Raw genomic sequence first — 21081 nt, forward strand, 5'->3', positions numbered from 1 at the left:
TGACATGTAAGACCGGGTCCACTTTAGAGTGATATGGGCACAATTTTCCATATCAAAGTGACAAATCATGCATATTATTTAACGTGTATGCACGATTGCGCAGTCCTGCGGGTCGCATGCGACATATTCCGGTTGGCCATGCTGCACATCCATCCAGAATATATTGTGTATAGCCCGGTGCAGTGTAATGAAGGACGGAAAGAGATGTTGTTGCGGAATTTATTCCATTGTGTAATATGTACCATACGCACACACAAAGGGGGGGTTCCAAATACCTGGAAACCACCCACGCCCCCATGGCAGCTCCTCTCAGGCATTTTTGGGCTGGCTGGGTGAAACAGTAATTGTCTGATGAGACTGATCTGCAGGTGTGTGTCAGGAGGGAGGGTGCAGCGGAGAAAGGAAGGAGGCGGGGGGGCGTTAATGAATGAAGCTGGCCAGTGACCTGGTAGCCGGTGGGGGCGGGAGGGGGTGGAGGGGGAAGCAGCATTTAGAATAAGTTATGGAACCTCTGTACTTTATGTAAGTTATGGTGGCATTTGTAATTTTTGTATGTATAGTGGCTGTTTTTTATTTTTATGTGAGAGAGTATGCTGTGTGTATGTGTATGTGTATGTATGTATGCTATGTGTGTATTTGTAAGTATGCTGTGTGTATATACTACAGTATGTGTGCATGTATGTTTGTCTATGTCAGGCCTGGCCAACCTGTGGCTCTCCAGCTGTTGTAAAACTACAAGTCCCATCATGCTTTGCTACAGTTTTGCTATTAGGGAAGGCTAAAACTGTGGCAGGGCATGCTGGGATGTGTAGTTTTACAACATCTGGAGAGCCACAGGTTGGCCAGGCCTGGTCTATGTGTATGTACAGATGTATGCATATATACCATTACCATCTAGGCAACATGCTATGATGTGGTTTCATTATTAAGATCTCATAGAAGTTCCGATCACTGTTTTTGCCGAATATCTATCTATATATGCACACATATATATTCATATATGCGTGTGTGTACGGAAACTCCCCATGAAAATCCTGCGTTTGCCCCTGTGTACCAGCAATCTGCTATGGTCCAGAGCAAAGAGAAACTGCACCGTTCAACGGCACAATTGTTGATCATGCAGATGTGTACCCGGCCTAAGACACAGCTTTTCAGAACTTTCCAGCAATGATTGATTGATTTAGTAGTAAAAAATGTGTATCACAATAAAGACAACAGCACAAAATATCATACCCAGAACTACAGCTGCGATGGTGAGTATCACAAAAGCATTCCGACACAGGAATCCACGTACACTGCCCAGTGTCACCTTGCGCATTCGCTTCCCAGCTCGCGTTGCTCTCTTCCGCATGGCGTGTTGCCAGCTGTGAACACATCCTTCTGGTTTTACCCCCTTTGCAGAGTCCTCCTTTAGGAACAGGCTGTCAGCATTACCATCTTTCTCACTCATCATGAAATTGTGACGCTTGATTTAGGAAATATAGCTGTGGTAAAAATTAGAAAATAGGTAAGACCTTTGTTTCATGTGATTTTATAAAAGGAAAAAAATAAAAAAAGTTGATTTATGGCAATGAAGATGTGCCAACGCAAGTGTTGTCATATAGCGTAATAAGTATTAGGATTTCAGTTGAAAAAATGACGGAAAGAAATACATTTATCCTGTTACTGGGCTACTATACCAGGACTGCATTATTATCTTTGCGTGGATAACGCCAATAACTGAAGGTCCATTTAGCAGATTTCTCTTCTGGTTACATTATTAAAACAAGAGACACAATACTTTCCTCACAGGGGGTATAACTACAGAAATACAGTTTGTTCCTTGACATGTCAGCAGTTTGGCACACACATACAGATACTTAGCTTCTCCGTTCGTTTGCTTGATTGTTGCTCTTTTAAAGACACTGAAGAATGTTTGGAAAAACCAGAACTTGTAAAAGGCGTTGGTAAACGATCACACATTATAACTGAAAAACGAATTTCATGTGTCTTACAGTATAACGAACGTACATGTGGCAGGAACCCGGAACTCATATAGTTTACAATAGCTTGGGAAATGCTTGAGTGAGTGTTAAAAGCCACCTACTACCTTAAAGGGATGCTAACCCTTTATATTTTCTGTCAGTACTGCAAATAATAAGGGATATATTGTATAAAAAGGAGTGGAAATGTTCTAGAGCATGAACAAGAAGAAAGACAAAACACATGCAAAAAAGGAGTCAGTCCCATCTGCTGCATGGAGGAAAAACAGAGGAGCTAATATGGCAATACAAAAACAGTAATATTTAGCAGCAAGGGAAAACCAGCCACAACAGGTTGATGAGCTGCATAAGCAGCATATGAATTTTTACTATACCATTGTGAGTAGTTCTTAGTCTTTCAGTCCAGTACACATTATCCGTTCCCCGCCGATGCCGCTATTGGCGGCAGTGGACCCGGTGTATGTGTGTGTGTGGGGGGGAAGGGGGGGGGGGGGGCGGCATCGGCAAGTGCATACACACTTGCCGATGCAGCCAGGACAGGTAGCGATGGCGGTGGGGCGCGGGGGGAACGTCAGCCATGCTGCAACAATTACCTCCCTTGTCTGTACATCTTCAGACGAGGGAGGGAGTCGTTAACGATGCGCAGGAGCGCATATCGTTAACGACATTTAGTGTACACACTGGATGAGATTGTGAAAGATCTCGCTTAGATCAGCCATTCTGAGCGAGAGCTTTCAAAATCTCGTCTAGTGTGTATGAGGCTTTAGCAATCTGATCAATTCGTCCAAATAATTTGTGTCTTTTTGCTAAATAGCTGCTGGCTATATTTGCCTATTTTTACTATTTTGAGACATTTAATCCTGATGAGGGGGCCATAGCAGGATGTGTAGATATGCATCCTTAATATCCACCGCTCTTAGAGATTCCATCTTGAACTTGAACACTCGTAGGTACGGGTTCAGAGATTTGAGGTTCAAGATCGGCCGCACTGAACCATCAGTTTTTAGTACCACAAATTGGCTGGAATAAAATCCCCTGTTTTGAAACAGAGGGGAGACCGGAACAGTCACCCGTGTTTGTAGCAGTTTTTGAATGCCGTTCTGCAAGGTAACTCTTGCTACAGGTGAAGCTGGTAAGCTTGACTTGAAGAATCAGTGAGGAGGGAGTGCTTGATATACCAACCGGTAACCCTGGGATATGAGGTCCCTCACCCAAGGGTCCCGGCAGGATTCTGTCCACACCTGGGTGAAATATTGTAGTCGAGCACCCACCTGAAAGCCCTGCAGCTGGGGCCAACTGTCACACAGAGGCTTAGTGGAGGAGGATCCGGAGGCCTGGGCCTGAGATCCAGCAGCCGCTGGTTTGCAGGATTTATCTATTTCCTCCAGCTGCATTTGAGGCACCTCTGGCTCAGCCTCTAAACCTGGCCACACGAAAGGACTTTAGAGATGGCCCTGGATAGGGACGTCTAGCCGGAGGCACAGCAGACGGCAGATACGTAGACTTACCCGCCGTTGCTTGAGAAACCCACTTGTTTCGTTCTTCCCCAAACAAGGCATCCCCTGTAAAAGGAAGATTTCCCACGCCCTTCTTGGAATCAGCATCCGCTGTCCATTGTCGCAGCCACAAGGCTCTGCGAGCCAAGACAGCCATAGCGGTGGAACGGGCAGTAATGAGGCCTATCTCCTTGATCGCCTCACTCATGAATTAGCAGCATCTTGGATATGGTGCAGTAGAGTCAGGATCTTATCCTGAGGCAGCGTGTCAGACCCCTAAATTACATTACCAGACCATTTGACCATAGCCCTAGTGATCCAACCGTAAGCAATGGTGGGCCTCTGTGCGACACCTACTGCAGTGTAAATTTATTTGAGTGTAGTCTCAATTTTACGGTCAGCTGGGTCTTTGAGAGAGATAGCACCAGGTACAGGTAGCACAATATTACGTGACAGCCTGGACACTGAGGTATCCACACACAGGGGGCTCTCTCATACTTTCCTATCCACAGGCGGGAAAGGGAAAGAATTTATCAACCGTTTAGGGTTTGAAATTTCTATTCAGGATTGACCCATGCCTCTTTAAAGAGTGAGTTTAATTATTTGGAGACAGGGAAGGTGGCAGAAGATTTTGATTTTACAGTAAAAAAAAAAACTCTACTTCAGTCACCTTATCCGGTATGTTGAGGACTTCCCTAATAGAACAAATTAGGGCCTCCACACCCTGAGACAGGGTATAGTCACCTTCCCTGTTCTCCTCACCTTCACCCTTCATCCAAATCTGGCATGTCATTATCAGAACCAGATTGGAGTACATGTGGGAGTATGCATTTATGAGAGACCAGAAAGAAGGGGGGATGTGCAGGGGGGGTGTCAGCTGTGGTCAGCAGCCTTGACTACAAAAGAAAAATCATCCACAGATTTCAGTAGGATCTGCCTTTCTTGTCTGGCAGTAACCAACTCTGTAGTAATGTTAATAATCATTTCTTTAAATGATTCCAACCACTCTTGTATACTACTACTCTGTGAAGGGAGAGTACACTGAGTACATAGGAGAGATCCCCCCGGTGAAGGGGAAAACTGTGTTGCATGAGAGGTACACAGCCTTCTGCCAGACTTTCTGACGCAGTAGAATCACACACAGTATTTGAGAGAAAAAACACAGTGTATAGGGAATGGGATGAGACCAGCACACAATGCCACACAGTCAAAGCAGTGCTCTGCTGGGCATAAACCAGAGCCCTAGATAAGGCAGCTGATGGTAGTGTTAACCTATATGCTCCCCCTTTCTATAAATCCCCCTGGTACAGTACAAGGTGATTTAGCAGGATCTGTAGAGGAGCAGTGCTTTGCATGCAGCCTGGATGTCAGCAGCAGCTGGAAATTGCGCCTCTGAGCGAAGACTCGTCCCCATAACGGTGCGCGGTCCCTTAATAAGTTTATACTGGCTTATTACACCATTGCCAGTGTGGGTGTCCGCAGCGGGCACCACAACCCGCAGCCAGGTGCCCGCCGCGCACTTATGCCGCCATTGTCACTGGGGACCAGCTAACCGGGACCCCGGTGTTAGTACTCACCGCACCGTGTCTTCAGCATCTGTTAGTGGTGGCGGCATGTGACATTTTTTTCACGGCACCCCTAGGACAAAAGTTGCTTATTGAGAAAGTTAGAAATAAACAGTAAATAAAGGGGGAGATGTACTAAGCAGTGATAAAAGTGGAGAAGTGAGCCAGTGGAAAAGTTGCCCATGGCAACCAATCAGCACCAACGTAACATGTATAATTTGCATACTATCAGATTGTACAGAGCAGCTGATTGGTTGCCAAGGGCAACTTCTTCACTGGCTTACTTCTCCACTTTTATCACTGCTTAGTACATGTCCCCATAAGTAAATTATGTTTATACGTCTTCCTTAGGTTCAATTATGTGGTGAAGGACAAGATTCACTTCTGTTTGTCCACATATTTTATGATTGACAGCCACCAGCTCTGTTTTTGCCTATTACATTGACAATAAATAGTTTGAATTTGTCCTGGACCACCAACCCAGGACACCCCTGCAAGGGTCCCGCAGCACCCCAGGGTGCCACGGCACACAGTTTGAGAACCACTGGTCTATGGTACTTTTAGGCATACTTGCCTACCTGACCCTCTCCATGAGGGAGAAAATGCTCTGTTCCTGGACTTTCCTGGTAATGTATGATTGCCATCACCTGTGGTGAAACGCCTTTCTTATCAATCAACTAGCTCACCACAGGTGATGGCAATCATACATCATACCTCCCAACTTTGTGTTTCTCCAAATAGGGACACACGCGCGGCTCCGCTGCGCGCGCTGCCGAAAAAGGGGCATGAACTAAGAAAAGGAGGCATGGCTTCGCGGAGGACCCGCGATCGTGAGCCACGCCCCCGTTTTCGGCACTGAGGGGGCATGCCCAGTGCTCTGTGAGCCGCTGGCATGCCCCCTCTCCCTCTGACTCCCCCTGAATAGACGCTGTGCGCATGCGTATAGCGTCTATTCAACGCTGCTCTGCTAAGCAGGGCAGCGACAGACAGAGCCTCCCAACTGCCCCCCCACTGCGGGACACTGCGGCCGGGACAGCGGGACAGTCCCCAAAAACCGCGTCATTGTAGCTCCGCCCCCCGCTATGCTGCGCCTCGTTTCTCGGCACAGCACAGCGGGGGGTGGAGTCACGATGACGCGACCCTGATGCAATGCCCCTGGACCGCCCATCCTGCTGCTGGCCACGCCCCCGAACCGCCCATCCTGCTGCCGGCCACTCCCCCATGCACCTACAACGCTGCCTCCTCCTGGAGGAGGAGGCAGCAAAGTAGGTAAGTATGGCAAGTATGCTTTTAGGCCTTTCTATGGTTTGATTATATTTTCTTAACAACAAAGGATAAATGTTTGTTCTTGAGCAGGAAATGTCTCTGCAGCATTTCTGCAAAGACGCTTTCCATGTGTTTCTTTCTGAGGATTCACTAGGATTGGGTGAATGTGGAGGTCTAATAGAGGTAAATGAAACAACAATATGTGTTGAAAGGGTCACAATTGTATAATTTACACCTATCAAACATCCAATTAACCTACTCCTTGCCAAAGGCACAGCACTGCCACAAACCATTTAACTATATAATGAATATACTGTATATAAGTGAAGGGCAGGACACCTCCAGTACCAACTGCTTCGTACCCCTAGAGGAGGGACTCTAGGAGCGCAAAGGTCACCCAAAATATCAAATTGTGGGGTATGAAAAGCAAAACAACTGAAATTGCCCTTTTGTTGACATATGGAACTTTAAAATTCCTATTTTAACTACACCAATTGCCAATGACATGATCTCCTGTTTACAACTAATCTTTTCATGAAGAGTGTATATAGGAAGATCTCTGAATTATTAATAAGCAAGGCACTGCGGGAGTTATATACTTCCATTTATAAGGTAAAAACAACTTCCTCCCTCTCTTATAAAACATTTGCTCATTTTACCCCCCACGGAGAACTCACAGGTCTACCTAGTAGAGACAGACATTCAATGATTTTATACCATTAAATATCACATCTACATCATGCCTTGTTACATAACTCTACTAAAAATGGAGTGCGTAATCTATAAAAAAAAAAAGTGCCACTGTACTAGGATTTCAGAATCTACTCTAATTATTTTCAGAGAAATTATATATTTATTCATGACATTGCACTGGGACATGTTTTTCACACATTAAAACTAAAAGCAGGACTTCATTTGTGAGCAAAGACTGATCCATCAAAAGCCCACGTTCATTATCTAATTTCATGCACTCAGCAGTACTGCATTCATGCACTGCACATAGGGGGTAATTCCAAGTTGATCGCAGCAAGAAATTTTTTAGCAGTTGGGCAAAACCATGTGCACTGCAGGGGAGGCAGATATAACATTTGCAGAGAGAGTTAGATTTGGGTGGGTTATATTGTTTCTGTGCAGGGTAAATACTGGCTGCTTTATTTTTACACTGCAATTTAGATTGCAGATTGAACACACCCCACCCAAATCTAAAGGCCAGTACTCACTGGCCGATGGCAGAGAGATGTGTGCTGAGCGAACCGCTCAGCACACATCTCTCCCGGCGCTCAGCACAGCGCGATCTGTGCTGAGCGTGCGGGGGGAGACGGGGGGGCCGCTCACTTCACCCAGCGGGTGAAGTGAGCGACCCGCTAGATTGGCCTGCATGCAGGCCAATCTAGCAGCAGCGATAGCGATGCGCGGGGCTGCGCATCGCTATCGCTGAGGGGGCTACACACGGAGCGATCGTGCTTAAAATCTAAGCAATCTAGTCAGATTGCTTAGATTTTAAGCAGCGATCGCTCCGTGAGTACCCCCCTTTACTCTCTCTGCCAGAGGCGGATTTAGACCTCATGGGGCCCTAAGCGAAATACCGATTTGGGGCCCCCCTACCTCAAACAATCCATAGCACTATATTTTTGTTCTGACTTATGCCCCCTTACATTACAGAGGGAGTTCCATCTGTGCCTGGGCCTATCACCGCGTCTGGGGCGCGCACGTGTCCGTGACACGCACGCGCCCCATTCACTGGAATGAGAGCGTCTGTGTGCACTCCCGGTAGGGCTAAGCGGCGACCAACCAGACAGAGAGTGCCCCATAGAGGCACTGTGCCCCATGGCGCGCGCGCGCCAAAAAATGGGTGTGGCCAATTAAAATTGGACGTGAAACACAGACAAATGCCCCAATAGTGCAGTGCCAGATCCACAATTGCCCCCACAGTGCCAGATCCACAATTGACCCCACAGTGCCAGGTATACAAATGCCCCCACAGTGCCAGGTATACAAATGCCCCCACAGTGCCAGATCCACAAATGCCCCCACACCCACAGTGCCAGATCCACAAATGCCCCCACAGTGCCAGGTATACAAATGCCCCCACAGCGCCAGATGCACAAAGGCCCCCACAGTGCCAGGTATACAAATGCCCCCACAGTGCCAGATCCACAATTGCCCCCACAGTGTCAGATCCACAATTGCCCCCATAGTGTCAGGTAATACCTGACACTGTGGGGGCAATTGTGGATCTGACACTGTGGGGGCAATTATATACCTGACAGGTATACAAATGCCCACACAGTGCCAGGTATACAAATGCCCCACAGTGCCAGCCAATTGCCCCCACAGTGCCAGGTATACAAATGCCCCACAGTGCCAGCCATTTCCCCCCACAGTGCCAAGTATACAATTGCCCCCACAGCAGCCAGTGCTGCAGCTGCTTACCGCTGCTGCACTGCTGCTGCTGCTCCTCCTCCTCCGGGCTCCGGCTGTGAGGGACGGGTGAGTCAGGAGAGGAGAGCGCCCGCCAGCGCGGCTGTGTCTGGCGCGGCGGCGTATAGCGGACTTCGTTCAAACCAGCCGCCGGTTCGTGAGCCAATCAGAGCTCGCGGACCGGCGGTTTCTGATTGGCTCACGAACCGGCGGCTAGTTTGAAGTCCGCTATATGCCGCCGCGCCAGACACAGCCGCGCTGGCGGGCGCTCTCCTCTCCTGACAGCTGAGACACGCTGCCGCCGGACTGAGCGGCAGCGTGTCTCAGTGACACGAGCGGGGGCCCCGCTTCGGCCCCCTGACCCGGCGGGCGCTAGGCAACCACTTAGGTTGCCTAGCGGTAAATCCGCCACTGCTCTCTGCGCATGTTAAATCTGCCTCCCCTGCAGTGCACATGGTTTTGCCCAACTGCTAACAGAATTCCTGCTGCGATCAACTTGGAATTACCCCCATAGTGTGTATCAGTGCAGTCTGCATAGGACACAAGAGCTTATGTAGATAAATGGAGGACCATAACAGTGGCCATATACTCCTGTTGTATCAGTAGTAATGCACCAGGGCAGTCACATGGTTCCATGAATGGGCGGGAAAAGATTATTTTAGTTCATGCCTCTGTTTTCTGGCTCATTGAGACTCTCACAATGTGGACGTGATCATGCATTTTGTTGCTAGGAAATCCAGTGAAGTCTCTGTGTCTTGGCCTCCCCTAATGGAAAACTATGTAAAAAATGTTTATTTGTTTAAAAGGGGAGGCAATCACGAGATTGCCTGTCGGGATCCCGGCGGTCACAATGCCGATGCCGGAATCCCGACAGGTGGTGAAATTCTGCCGCCAGAGCCGGCCTTAGCTATAGACAGGCTAAGCATTTGCTAAGGGCATGCAAGCATGTCTAGGGGCATCCAAGCATGTCTCTGCAGTATCTCATGTAGGAAGGGACCGTCTGCAAATTAGCTGTTACTTTCCAAATGTATTCAGTCAGTACTTGTATAGACTGCTGGTTACCTTTGTCAAGCAGATTGCAGACAGTCCCTTAAACTCCCTGATAGTATTAGATCCTGCTGACATGCTTGAACGCCCCTGACTTGTGAGACCTCAGACAGCAGAAACCTGGTAACTGCAATTCCTGGACTTGTGACCTTTTCACTGACTATATAAGGATATTACTGGATGGCTCCTTATGATACCACATGTGTATTTTGGAAGACTGTTCCACATAATACTGAAATTACCTATTGTGAGGAAATGAGGTCTGTGACAATTAATATAGCTATGCCTCATTTCCCATGTAGAAAATTTACTTTTTATACCCATATCAATACACATCCAATTTGTCTGTTGGTTCATTCTCCATAACATGTCCATTGCTGCTCACCCAATACTGTGTTTAAATCAACCTTAATATTGTTAATATATGCAATTGTGTTATGTTATCTGTTACCCTTTAGATAATGTATTCATGTTAGATCTAGTTTCCTATTGTTTTCATACACCACAGTGGACACTCAAAGGTTGAGTCATATAAGGTACCATTGTCCCTTTTTGTTTACTCCCTATTGTCTAAAAGTGAGCTGACCAGACAGGGTGGTTCTCTGCCTGATGTAATCACCTTGATTAGAATATGTATTGTATTCCAATGCTGTAAGATCCTAAAACAAAGAGGTCACATACACCCCTGCAATATGAAGCTTCTGGGGGTCTAAGTAGAGCTACCCAGGGAGCTGAAGGGGAGATTCTTTGACCCTAGGCTAAGAAGTAATGATCTGCCAGGGATCTGCTGTGAAACCCATTATATTGGATTTATCTGGGACTCTGTGTTGCTGAGAGAGATTCTCTGCTCGCAGACTAAGAAGTAATGGGCCTAATTCTGAGTTGATCACAGCAACAATTTTGTTAGCAGTTGGGCAAAACCATGTGCACTGCAGGAGGGGCAGATATAACATGTGCAGAGAGAGTTAGATTTGGGTGGGGTGTGTTCAAACTGGAATCTAGATTGTCATGTAAAAATAAAGCAGCCAGTATTTACCCTGCACAGAAACAAACAAAAAACAAACAAACAAACACCCAAATCTAACTCTCTGCAGTGCTCATGGTTTTGCCCAATTGCTAACAAACTTGCTGCTGCGATCAACTCAGAATTACCCCCAATGTTCTGCCAGGAGTTTGTGGTGGGAATTGTTGTGTGGAATTGGATTACAGAAATGTGCTGAGCTGTAATAACCCATTCTGTTCAATAAACCACTGTTGGTTTTTCATCTACCACCGTGCCCGAGTGATTTGGAACCCGATATCTTCACACCTATATTGCTTGTGCTTAAAGTGTGCACATGAGGGAGTGGAACCCTGCCATCCTGTGTGTGTCGCTTATGCCTGTGCAAACCCCAGGTGTCTGCAGGGACGTAACATGGGAAGTTTTCTCCCCACACTTAATTTCTCAGTCAGTCCACACCGTAAAATTCCCCTGTCACCCAGCACAATAACATGGTCAGTAATGTTTGGCCAACTTAAGTTGCGTTGCGCTATTTCTATATGAAACGTCAATGCAGATGCATCAGACTGGAGAACAGAGCATATCGCTCCCGCAGTATAAAATAAAGGGCATGCAGTTGCCAGGAGTAACAGACACCAGCAAACACACTGAACATTGAAGAGAATGGACAGTTGCTACATGTTTGTAATTGGTCTGTTGCTGCCATCTGTGTCCATCCAGCAAGTTGAGCTGGCTGTGTCCAACCAGCAAGCAAAAATAAAGGGTTAGGCTTGCAAAGGACCTTGTGGAGGTCACATCCCTTGTACTTGTGCCCCTTTAACAGGTGCAAGCGCAAGCACCCACCCACCCTTCATGCCACGCCCATCTCACAAAGTGCAGTCACAGATCCAGGGAGCTGCATCGGCGCACACACTGACTGCCAGCAAGCAAAAGTATATTTTATATAAAAAAAAAAAAAGCTACTCGCATTACTAATGTGGGGCATATTGTGTGGAATTATGTGTATCATGCGCATTACTAATGTGGGGGAAAAGGTGTAAGGTGCATTATGCAGAGTTGAACTGACCCACAGGGGCACAGGATAAACCCCTGGTGGGCCCCACTGCCTGAGTGTTGCTGGGTCAGATGCAGAATTAGCGACGGGGCTAGGGGGTACCAGACAAAATCTTGCTAAAGGCATCAAATTGGCTGGGGCCAGCTCTGGCCGCCACTGGAATACCGGCGCCACAGACTTTTTTTTTACCTCTTTGGGTGTCCACGACATCCATAGAGGGAGAATATAACCTGTGGTGAGCACGGCGACCCACCGTGCCCGCAAGGGGCTTTCTAGTGCTCACCCCGCTGCCTGCATACTGGTAGCTGGGATCCCACTGGATCATGACATGGCCACCGTTAAAACGTATGTGTTCCATTTGGTCATGAAAGTAGTAAAAGAGCTAAATACGGAGCCTGTTTAAAAAAAAAAAAAAAAAAACACACAGAAAAAAAAAAAAAAGCCTACTTAAGTATTGAGGTAGTTCTGCAATACCTGACCTTTTATCCCATCTCAGAATGGCATTCGATTAAAAACCATTAAATAATGCTAAATTCTTTTTTACTCAGTAAAAGTTGAAAAAATATTTTTTTTAATTATACCGGGGGGGGTAAATTTACTAAGATGGTAGTTCTATTTAAGATGGGATGTTGCCCATAGCAACCATGCTATGGGCAACATCACATCTTAAATAGAACTCCCATCTTAGTAAATTTACCCCCTGGTTTTACTTTTTTCCCCCCACATTAATTCATACCACCCAATCTTTTCAATGAGAGAAGCGGGACTTTCTTGTACTCGCGTCCAAAAAAGTGTGTGGCCTATCTAAATGGGCGTGGCCTCGTGGCAGTGCCGCAATAGCGTGCCGCCTCCCCCCCCGTTTACAGTCACTGAGGGGGAATGGCCAGATTTTTATTAGCTGCTGGCATGCCCCCTCTCCCTCTGTCTCCAGTGAATAGTGAAAAGTGCTCTCTGTCACAAATAAAAGATGAAAGCAGAAAAAAATATTCCTGGTTAAACATGCACATTGCCAAAACTTGAAATTTAGCCAGACCATGAAGGAACCCCTTCAGTCTAGAATAGGTTAACCTGAAAAATAATAAAACCTGTAACATTTTGATAGTATGTTTCCTTCTTTTAGTAAGTACAGACTGAAGCGGAGTACACACCATCTCACAGTGCAACCCAGCAATGTGATGTAATGATACACTGCATTCGCCATACACACCAAATGATCTGCTATACAACGGCACAATGTATCACTTTAATATAATTGCCATTTTAAATCCTATGGTCAAAATAGCGAAAATGTTATTTTGAATATATTCCACTTAAGGTGTGTATACACGCTGAGATATTTTTTTGCGATTTTGACTATATAGTCAAAATCGCAAAGAAAGTTAGTGCAGATCGCAAGGTGAAAATCAGCATGCGATTCCGATGCGATGCCGATGCACAGTCCCGCGAAGTCGGTATCTCAAGCCCAGATAGACTGTGCAGGCAAGTCAATTTTGACTATCTAGTGTAAAAGATAGTCAAAATTGACACTTAGCCAAAATCGTACATAGTCAGTATCGCAAGCACAGTCATTTTTGCTTGCAATACCGACCTAGTCCCGATCACATAGTGAGAATCGGGGTTTAGCCCGAATCTCACTGTGTGCACACACCTTTAGTGAGTATACTATAAAATCTTTGCATTGCTTGTTATTAAAATACATAAATCAATCAATCAATCAATCAATCAAGCAAGCTTATTGGAAAAAAGCTCAATTTCAGCATGGCTTAAGGGTGATGACCTGCAGAATATACAGAACGTGTTTTCACATGAGCTAAATAAGCATGTGCCTAGGAGCAACATAGGGTGTGGATCATAGAATCGTCCAGACTTAGGTCGACTGTGTCTAGGCTGACCACTAATGGTCGACAGTAACTTAGTCGACACCTGTAATAGGTTGACACAAGCATTAAGTCGACATGAGTTTTATTTTTATTTTTTAAATTGGTGACGTTTTCTTCGTACAAAGGTGGTCATTCCGAGTTCTTCGCTCGCTAGCTGCTTTTAGCAGCAGTGCAAACGCTAGGCCGCCGCCCTCTGGGAGTGTATCTTAGCTTAGCAGAATAGCGAACGAAAGATTAGCAGAATTGCTAATAAATAATTTGATGCAGTTTCTGAGTAGCTCCAGACCTACTCCTAGACTGCGATCACCTCAGTCCATTTAGTTCCTGGTTTGACATCACAAACACGCCCTGCGTTCGGCCAGCCACTCCCCATTTCCCCCAGCCACTGCTGCGTTTTTACCTGGCACGCCAGTTTCCGCCCAGAAACACCCACTTCCTGTCAATCACACTACGATCACTCGAGCGATGAAAAAACGTCGCTCAACCTTGTGTAAATCTACTAAGTTTTGTGTGAAAGTACTTAGAGCATGCGCGCTGCGTACCACGCGCATGCGCATTTTTGCTGTTTTTTTACTTAATCGCTGCACTGCGAAAATCGTCAGCGAGCAATCAACTCGGAATGACCACCAGTGACCGGGAACCCCAATTAGTGCACTGTTGCTCCCCATGCTTCGGTTACCGTTTTCAAGCGTAGTCCACGGGGATTGTTAAGTATGAAAAAGTAAAAAAAAAAAATGCAAAAAAAAAAAGAAGTGAAAAACTCATGTCGACCTTTTGTCATGTTGACCTAGTACATGTCGACCTAGTGCCCATGTCCACCTAGAAATAGTGATGAGCGGATTCGGTTTTACTCGGTTTTACTCGGTTCTCAAAACGGCATCTTATTGGCTCACGGATGTCACGTGTTTTGGATAGCCAATAAGATGCCGTTTTGAGAACCGAGTAAAACCGAGTAAAACCGAGTAAAACCGAACCTCGCTCATCACTACCTAGAAACCATGTCGACCAATAGTGGTCGACCTAGACACTGTCAACATAAGTGTGGTCGACCAAGAGACTGGATACTGCAACATACAATAGCAGGTCCCAATGCACAAGAGCTCCAGTAGGCTTCTGGCCTGATGGGGCTAACCAAAGGTCAGGTGATTCAATTAATTAATTTATTTATTTATATACGGTTTTTCCATTATGACAACAGAAACTGCAGCCAGGTAAAGAGGCCAAAGACAGGAGTAACAAGATGTCTATGTAACAGGAAGAGCTCTCTCTCCAACTCAGAGTATATTCTACACATTTTTTTTTCCAGTTTCCAATCTCATACATAACCGAATATTAAAAGGCAACACCACGTAAAGACTATGGGGGTCATTCCGACCTGTTCCCTCGCTGCAGTTTCTCGCAACGCAGCGATCGGGTCGGAACTGCGCATGCGCCGGCGCCGCAGTGTGCCGGCTCTGGGCGGCACACTGCCGGTCGCTGGGCGGGAGGGGTCTGGACGGCGGCGTTAAGCCGCCATTTAGGGGGTCGCAGTCCAGCCAATGTAGGCGTGGCCGGACCGTTGTGGGGCGTGCCGCGGTGCCTGCCTGTCACACGCAGCCGCTGCGGGCGGGGAGCGACGAGTAGCTCCCAGCCAGCACGCTAAAGCTGCGCTGGTCGAGAGCTACTCTTGAAGTGCAAAGGCATCACCACTGTGCGATGCCTTTGCACTTCTGTGGGGGGGGGGGGGGCTGCACTGACATGCGGGGCGGACTAGCCCTGTGCGGGCGTCCCCCCACATGTCAGTGTGAATGATCATAGCTGTGCTAAATTTAACACAACTACGGTCAACTCGGAATGACCCCCTATGCACCAACGTTTACTAGGTTTTGTTAAAGTTGTCTGATTTTAGCACCGATGTGTATGAACCCCAACAAAACAATGCATTAAAGAAACATAACATAACAAAACAAAAAAGTGTAATGACCTCTTTACAGAAATAATAAGATTTTACTTACCGGTAAATCTATTTCTCGTAGTCCGTAGTGGATGCTGGGAACTCCGTAAGGACCATGGGGAATAGACGGGCTCCGCAGGAGACAGGGCACTTTAAGAAAGAATTAGGATACTGGTGTGCACTGGCTCCTCCCTCTATGTCCCTCCTCCAGACCTCAGTTAAGGAAACTGTGCCCGGAAGAGCTGACAGTACAAGGAAAGGATTTTGGAATACAGGGTAAGACTCATAACAGCCACACCAATCATACCGTATAACTCGTGATAAACTTACCCAGTTAACAGTATGAACAACAACAGAGCATCAGATAACCCTGATACAACCATAACATAACCCTTATTTAAGCAATAACTATATACAAGTATTGCAGAAGAAGTCCGCACTTGGGACGGGCGCCCAGCATCCACTACGGACTACGAGAAATAGATTTACCGGTAAGTAAAATCTTATTTTCTCTAACGTCCTAGTGGATGCTGGGGACTCCGTAAGGACCATGGGGATTATACCAAAGCTCCCAAACGGGCGGGAGAGTGCGGACGACTCTGCAGCACCGAATGAGCAAACACAAGGTCCTCCTCAGCCAGGGTATCAAATTTGTAGAACTTTGCAAAAGTGTTTGAACCTGACCAAGTAGCCGCTCGGCAAAGCTGCAATGCAGAGGCCCCTCTGGCAGCCGCCCAAGAAGAGCCCACCTTCCTTGTGGAGTGGGCTTTTACTGATTTTGGAAGCGGCAATCCAGCCGCAGAATGAGCCTGCTGAATCGTGTTACAGATCCAGCGAGCAATAGTTTGCTGTGAAGCAGGAGCACCCAGCTTGTTGGATGCATACAGGATAAACAGCGACTCAGTTTTCCTGACTCTAGCCGTTCTGGCTACATAAATCTTCAAAGCCCTGACTACATCCAGTAACTCGGAATCCTCCAAGTCACGAGTAGCCACAGGCACCACAATAGGTTGGTTCATCTGAAAAGATGACACCAATTCTGCCCTGTCCATATGGAAAACCAGATAGGGGCTTTTATGTGACAAAGCCGCCAATTCTGACACACGCCTAGCCGAAGCCAAGGCTAATAGCATAACCACCTTCCACGTGAGATATTTTAACTCCACGGTTTTAAGTAGCTCAAACCAGTGTGATTTCAGGAAACTTAACACCACGTTAAGATCCCAAGGTGCCACTGGAGGCACAAACGGGGGCTGAATATGCAGCACTCCCTTTACAAACGTCTGAACTTCAGGAAGAGAAGCCAGTTCTTTTTGAAAGAAAATGGATAGGGCCGAAATCTGGACCTTAATGGACCCCAATTTTAGGCCCAAAGTCACTCCCGACTGTAGGAAGTGAAGGAAACGGGCCAGCTGGAATTCCTCTGTAGGGGCATTCCTGGCCTCACACCAAGCAACTTATATTTTCGCCATATACGGTGATAATGTTTAGCCGTCACGTTCTTCCTAGCCTTTATCAGCGTAGGAATAACCTCCTCCGGAATGCCTTTTTCTGCTAGGATCCAGCGTTCAACCGCCATGCCGTCAAACGCAGCCGCGGTAAGTCTTGGAACAGACAGGGCCTCTGTTGTAACAGATCCTGTCTTAGAGGTAGAGGCCATGGGTCCTCTGTGAGCATTTCTTGTAGCTCTGGATACCAAGTCCTTCTTGGCCAATCCGGAACAATGAGTATTGTTCTCACTCCTCTTTTTCTTATGATTCTCAGCACCTTGGGTATGAGAGGAAGAGGAGGAAACACATAAACCGACTGGAACACCCACGGTGTCACTAGTGCGTCTACAGCTATCGCCTGAAGGTCTCTTGACCTGGCGCAATACCTCTGTAGCTTTTTGTTGAGGCGGGATGCCATCATGTCCATCTGTGGCAGTTCCCATCGCCATGCAATCTGCGTGAAGACTTCTTGATGAAGTCCCCACTCTCCCGGGTGGAGGTCGTGTCTGCTGAGGAAGTCTGCTTCCCAGTTGTCTACTCCCGGAATGAACGCTGCTGACAGTGCTCGTACGTGATTCTCCGCCCATCGAAGAATTCTGGTGGCTTCCGCCATCGCCACCCTGCTCCTTGTGCCGCCTTGGCGGTTTACATTAGCCACTGCGGTGATGTTGTCTGATTGAATCAGCACCGATTGGTTGCGAAGCAGGGTCTCCGCTTGACTTAGGGCGTTGTATATGGCCCTTAGTTCCAGGATATTGATGTGAAGGCAAGTCTCCTGACTTGACCACAGACCCTGGAAATTTCTTCCCTGTGTGACTGCCCCCCACCCTCGGAGGCTTGCATCCGTGGTCACCAGGACCCAGTCCTGAATGCCAAATCTGCGGCCCTCGAGAAGGTGAGCACTCTGCAGCCACCACAGAAGAGACACCCTGGCCCTGGGGGATAGGGTGATCAGCCGATGCATCTGTAGACGTTAGAGAAAAACTATTCCGTATTTATAAAACTGTATGCAAAGCTTGTTTCTCGACAACACATACAGTAGGTTATAACTGTATTTTATCTCAATAATAATAATTATATATTTTTTTTAAACTACTTTATAGTGCACTTTATATTTTAATGAATGTTTAATCATTGCGTAAAAATTTCCTATAAGAGGAAATTAAAAACAAATTCCTGTGTTATACAAATGAAATTATGCAATCCAGATATTTTCAACTGCAAACGAACATTGTTGCTAAAAATATAGCCTCCATCTGTGTATCTCCGATGTGAATACACTATAGTAAACATATAAGGAAGGCATGTAGTTGCCATGACATTGCTATAGAAACCCCATCTGTTGCTATGTGGGTGCCTTTCTGTTGCTATAAGTGATAGTAACATTATTACTGAAAGATATGTGATGTATCTGTGAAATTCATCACGAGTGGGAAAAAAAAGGAAAAGAAAAAAAAAAACAAAGAAAAAAACAAAACAAAAACACAAAACCCTGAAACATTATTGGATCTGTGTCTTAAAGTAAAAGCTTTTATGTGCAACTTCAGACACATGCCTCCCAACATTTGTAGCAGGTAAAGCAGGGCAAGCATACACAGGAGGGTGGTGCGGTCATATGTGACAGTGGCATGCCCAACACAGGGCCGTTTCTAGACAATTTGGCTCCCAGTGCGAGATTTCAAAATGCGCCCCCCCCCCCCCCCATTGCTATAAAAAAAAAATGCGTGCCCCCCCCATATAGCTATAAAAAGAAAAAGCATGCGCGCGCCAAAGACGCGCGCGCTCCCGACAAGGGTGTGTGGCCTGATTAAAATGGGTGTGGTCTCATTAAAGTTGGCGTGGCCTCGTCTGATATCATCACGCCCACCACAGGGGGAAAAAATAAAAATAAAAAAAGTTCCCATTTTACACATTACAGCAGGCAAGTGTCCCCATATTACACAGCGCGGCAGGCAGGTGCCCCCATTTTACACAGCACGGCAGGCGTCCCCATTTTACAAAGTGCGGCAGGCAGGTTTTCCCATTTTACACAGTGCGGCAGGCAGGTATCCCCATTTTACACAGTACGGTAGGCAGATATCCCCATTTTACACAGTACGCAGGCAGGTGTCCCCATTTTACACAGCACGGCAGGCAGGTATCCCCATTTTACAAAGTGCGGCAGGCAGGTATCCCCATTTTACACAGTGCGGCAGGCAGGTATCCCCATTTTACACAGTACGGTAGGCAGATATCCCCATTTTACACAGTACGCAGGCAGGTGCCCCCATTTTACAAAGTGCGGCAGGCAGGTATCCCCATTTTACACAGTACGGCAGGCAAGTGCCCCCATTTTACACAGTGCGGCAGGCAGGTGTCCCCATTTTACACAGTGCGGCAGGCACGTGCCCCCATTTTACACAGTACACAGGCAGGTGCCCCCATTTTACACAGTGCGGCAGGCAGGTATCCCCATTTTACACAGTGCGGCAGGCAGGTATCCCCATTTTACACAGTGCGGCAGGCAGGTATCCCCATTTTACACAGTACGGTAGGCAGATATCCCCATTTTACACAGTACGCAGGCAGGTGCCCCCATTTTACAAAGTGCGGCAGGCAGGTATCCCCATTTTACACAGTGCGGCAGGCAGGTGTCAAGTGGGGGGGGAGGAAGGGGGAGAGAGAGAGAGATAGAGATAATACTTACATCTTCCCGCTCTTCGGGTCCCGCCGACTCACGTCCCTCGTGCCGGCCGCCTCCTCCTTCCAGGCTTATCTCCTCTCCTCCCTCTCCCAGAGCGCTCCTGCTCGGGGGGCAGGGCTTCACGGAATGACGCGTTTGCGTCGTGACGTCACGACGCAAACGCGTCATTCCGTGAAACTCCGCCCCCCGAGCAGGAGCGCTCGGGAAGAGGGAGGAGAGGAGATAAGGACACACAAAGTGCCGCGGCGGGCGCCCCGTGCGGTTGCACGTCTCGCCCGCCGCTAGAAACGGCACTGGCCCAACACTTCCAATGTACTGGACTGCTCTATGCCACATTCTCTTCCCTAGGGATACGATCGTTAGGTCGACACAACTTAGGTCAACAGTCATTAGGTCAACCACTGAAGAACAACATGGGCATTAGGTCGACATGGGCATTAGATGGACATGTACTAGGTCGACAGGTCAAAAGGTCGACATGAGTTTTTCACATTTAAAAAAAAAACTTTTTCATACTTTACGATACACGTGAACTACAATTAGGAACTGTAACCTTGTCTGAACCATTGCAAGTGAAGCGAGCCATGTGAGGGGACACGGTGCACAAATTGGGGTTCCTCGTCACTTTACGAAGAAAAGGACACAAAAAAAAAGTCCAAAAACTCATGTCGACCTTTTCACACGTCGACCTAGTACATGCTGACCTAATGCATGTCGAACCTAATGCCCATGTTGACCTACAGTGGTCAACCTAATGACTGTCGACCCAAGTTGTGTCGACCCAACGACCCATACCCATTCCTTCAATGCCACGAGCATCTGCTGAGCAGGGTATAAATGGGACTTACACGGGCCCTCATTCAGATGTGGGTGGAGGTGTGCCCTGATGCGCAAAGTACAGAGGTTCTGCACTTTGCTCATGAGCAAGACCCAAAACATGACACCAGTGATGGCATCAGACTGTCAGTGATTGACAGTCTGATGCCATTTGGGGGTAGTAAGGGGACAACGACAGACTTTACTGGGGGGGGGGGGGGGGGGGGGGAGACCAGGATCGTTGCACAGAGATTTCCTGACCTCTGCAACGGGCAGATTGTATGTTTCATGGGTGCCGCAAGCCGCCCATTGGTGCTGGGGAATATCCGATACTGTGTCCTTGAAAGAAGTTTGGATCAGTAATGCAGAGAGGTGTGACGCCTCCTGCCAAGCACATCTGTATGAGGGCCACTAAGCAACCAATTGGGATAGTGCATCCTGATTGTGA

The 21081-nt window shown here is 47.2% G+C and overlaps 1 protein-coding gene across 4 annotated transcripts in view; it reads right to left on the minus strand.

The window, feature by feature from the left end:
* Positions 1-21081, minus strand: part of LOC134909523 (excitatory amino acid transporter 1-like) — a 144288-nt gene that overhangs the window by 65851 nt on the left and 57356 nt on the right. For all 4 annotated transcript variants that reach the window (XM_063916495.1, XM_063916504.1, XM_063916522.1 and 1 more), the window contains one exon: positions 1234-1484. In XM_063916495.1, coding sequence (XP_063772565.1) covers positions 1234-1453 — 220 coding nt within the window. In that variant the 5' untranslated portion in view covers positions 1454-1484. The remainder of the gene's footprint in view (positions 1-1233; positions 1485-21081) is intronic.

The sequence above is a fragment of the Pseudophryne corroboree genome, chromosome 1, assembly GCF_028390025.1.
Source record: "Pseudophryne corroboree isolate aPseCor3 chromosome 1, aPseCor3.hap2, whole genome shotgun sequence".
Taxonomy (NCBI): Eukaryota; Metazoa; Chordata; class Amphibia; order Anura; family Myobatrachidae; genus Pseudophryne; species Pseudophryne corroboree.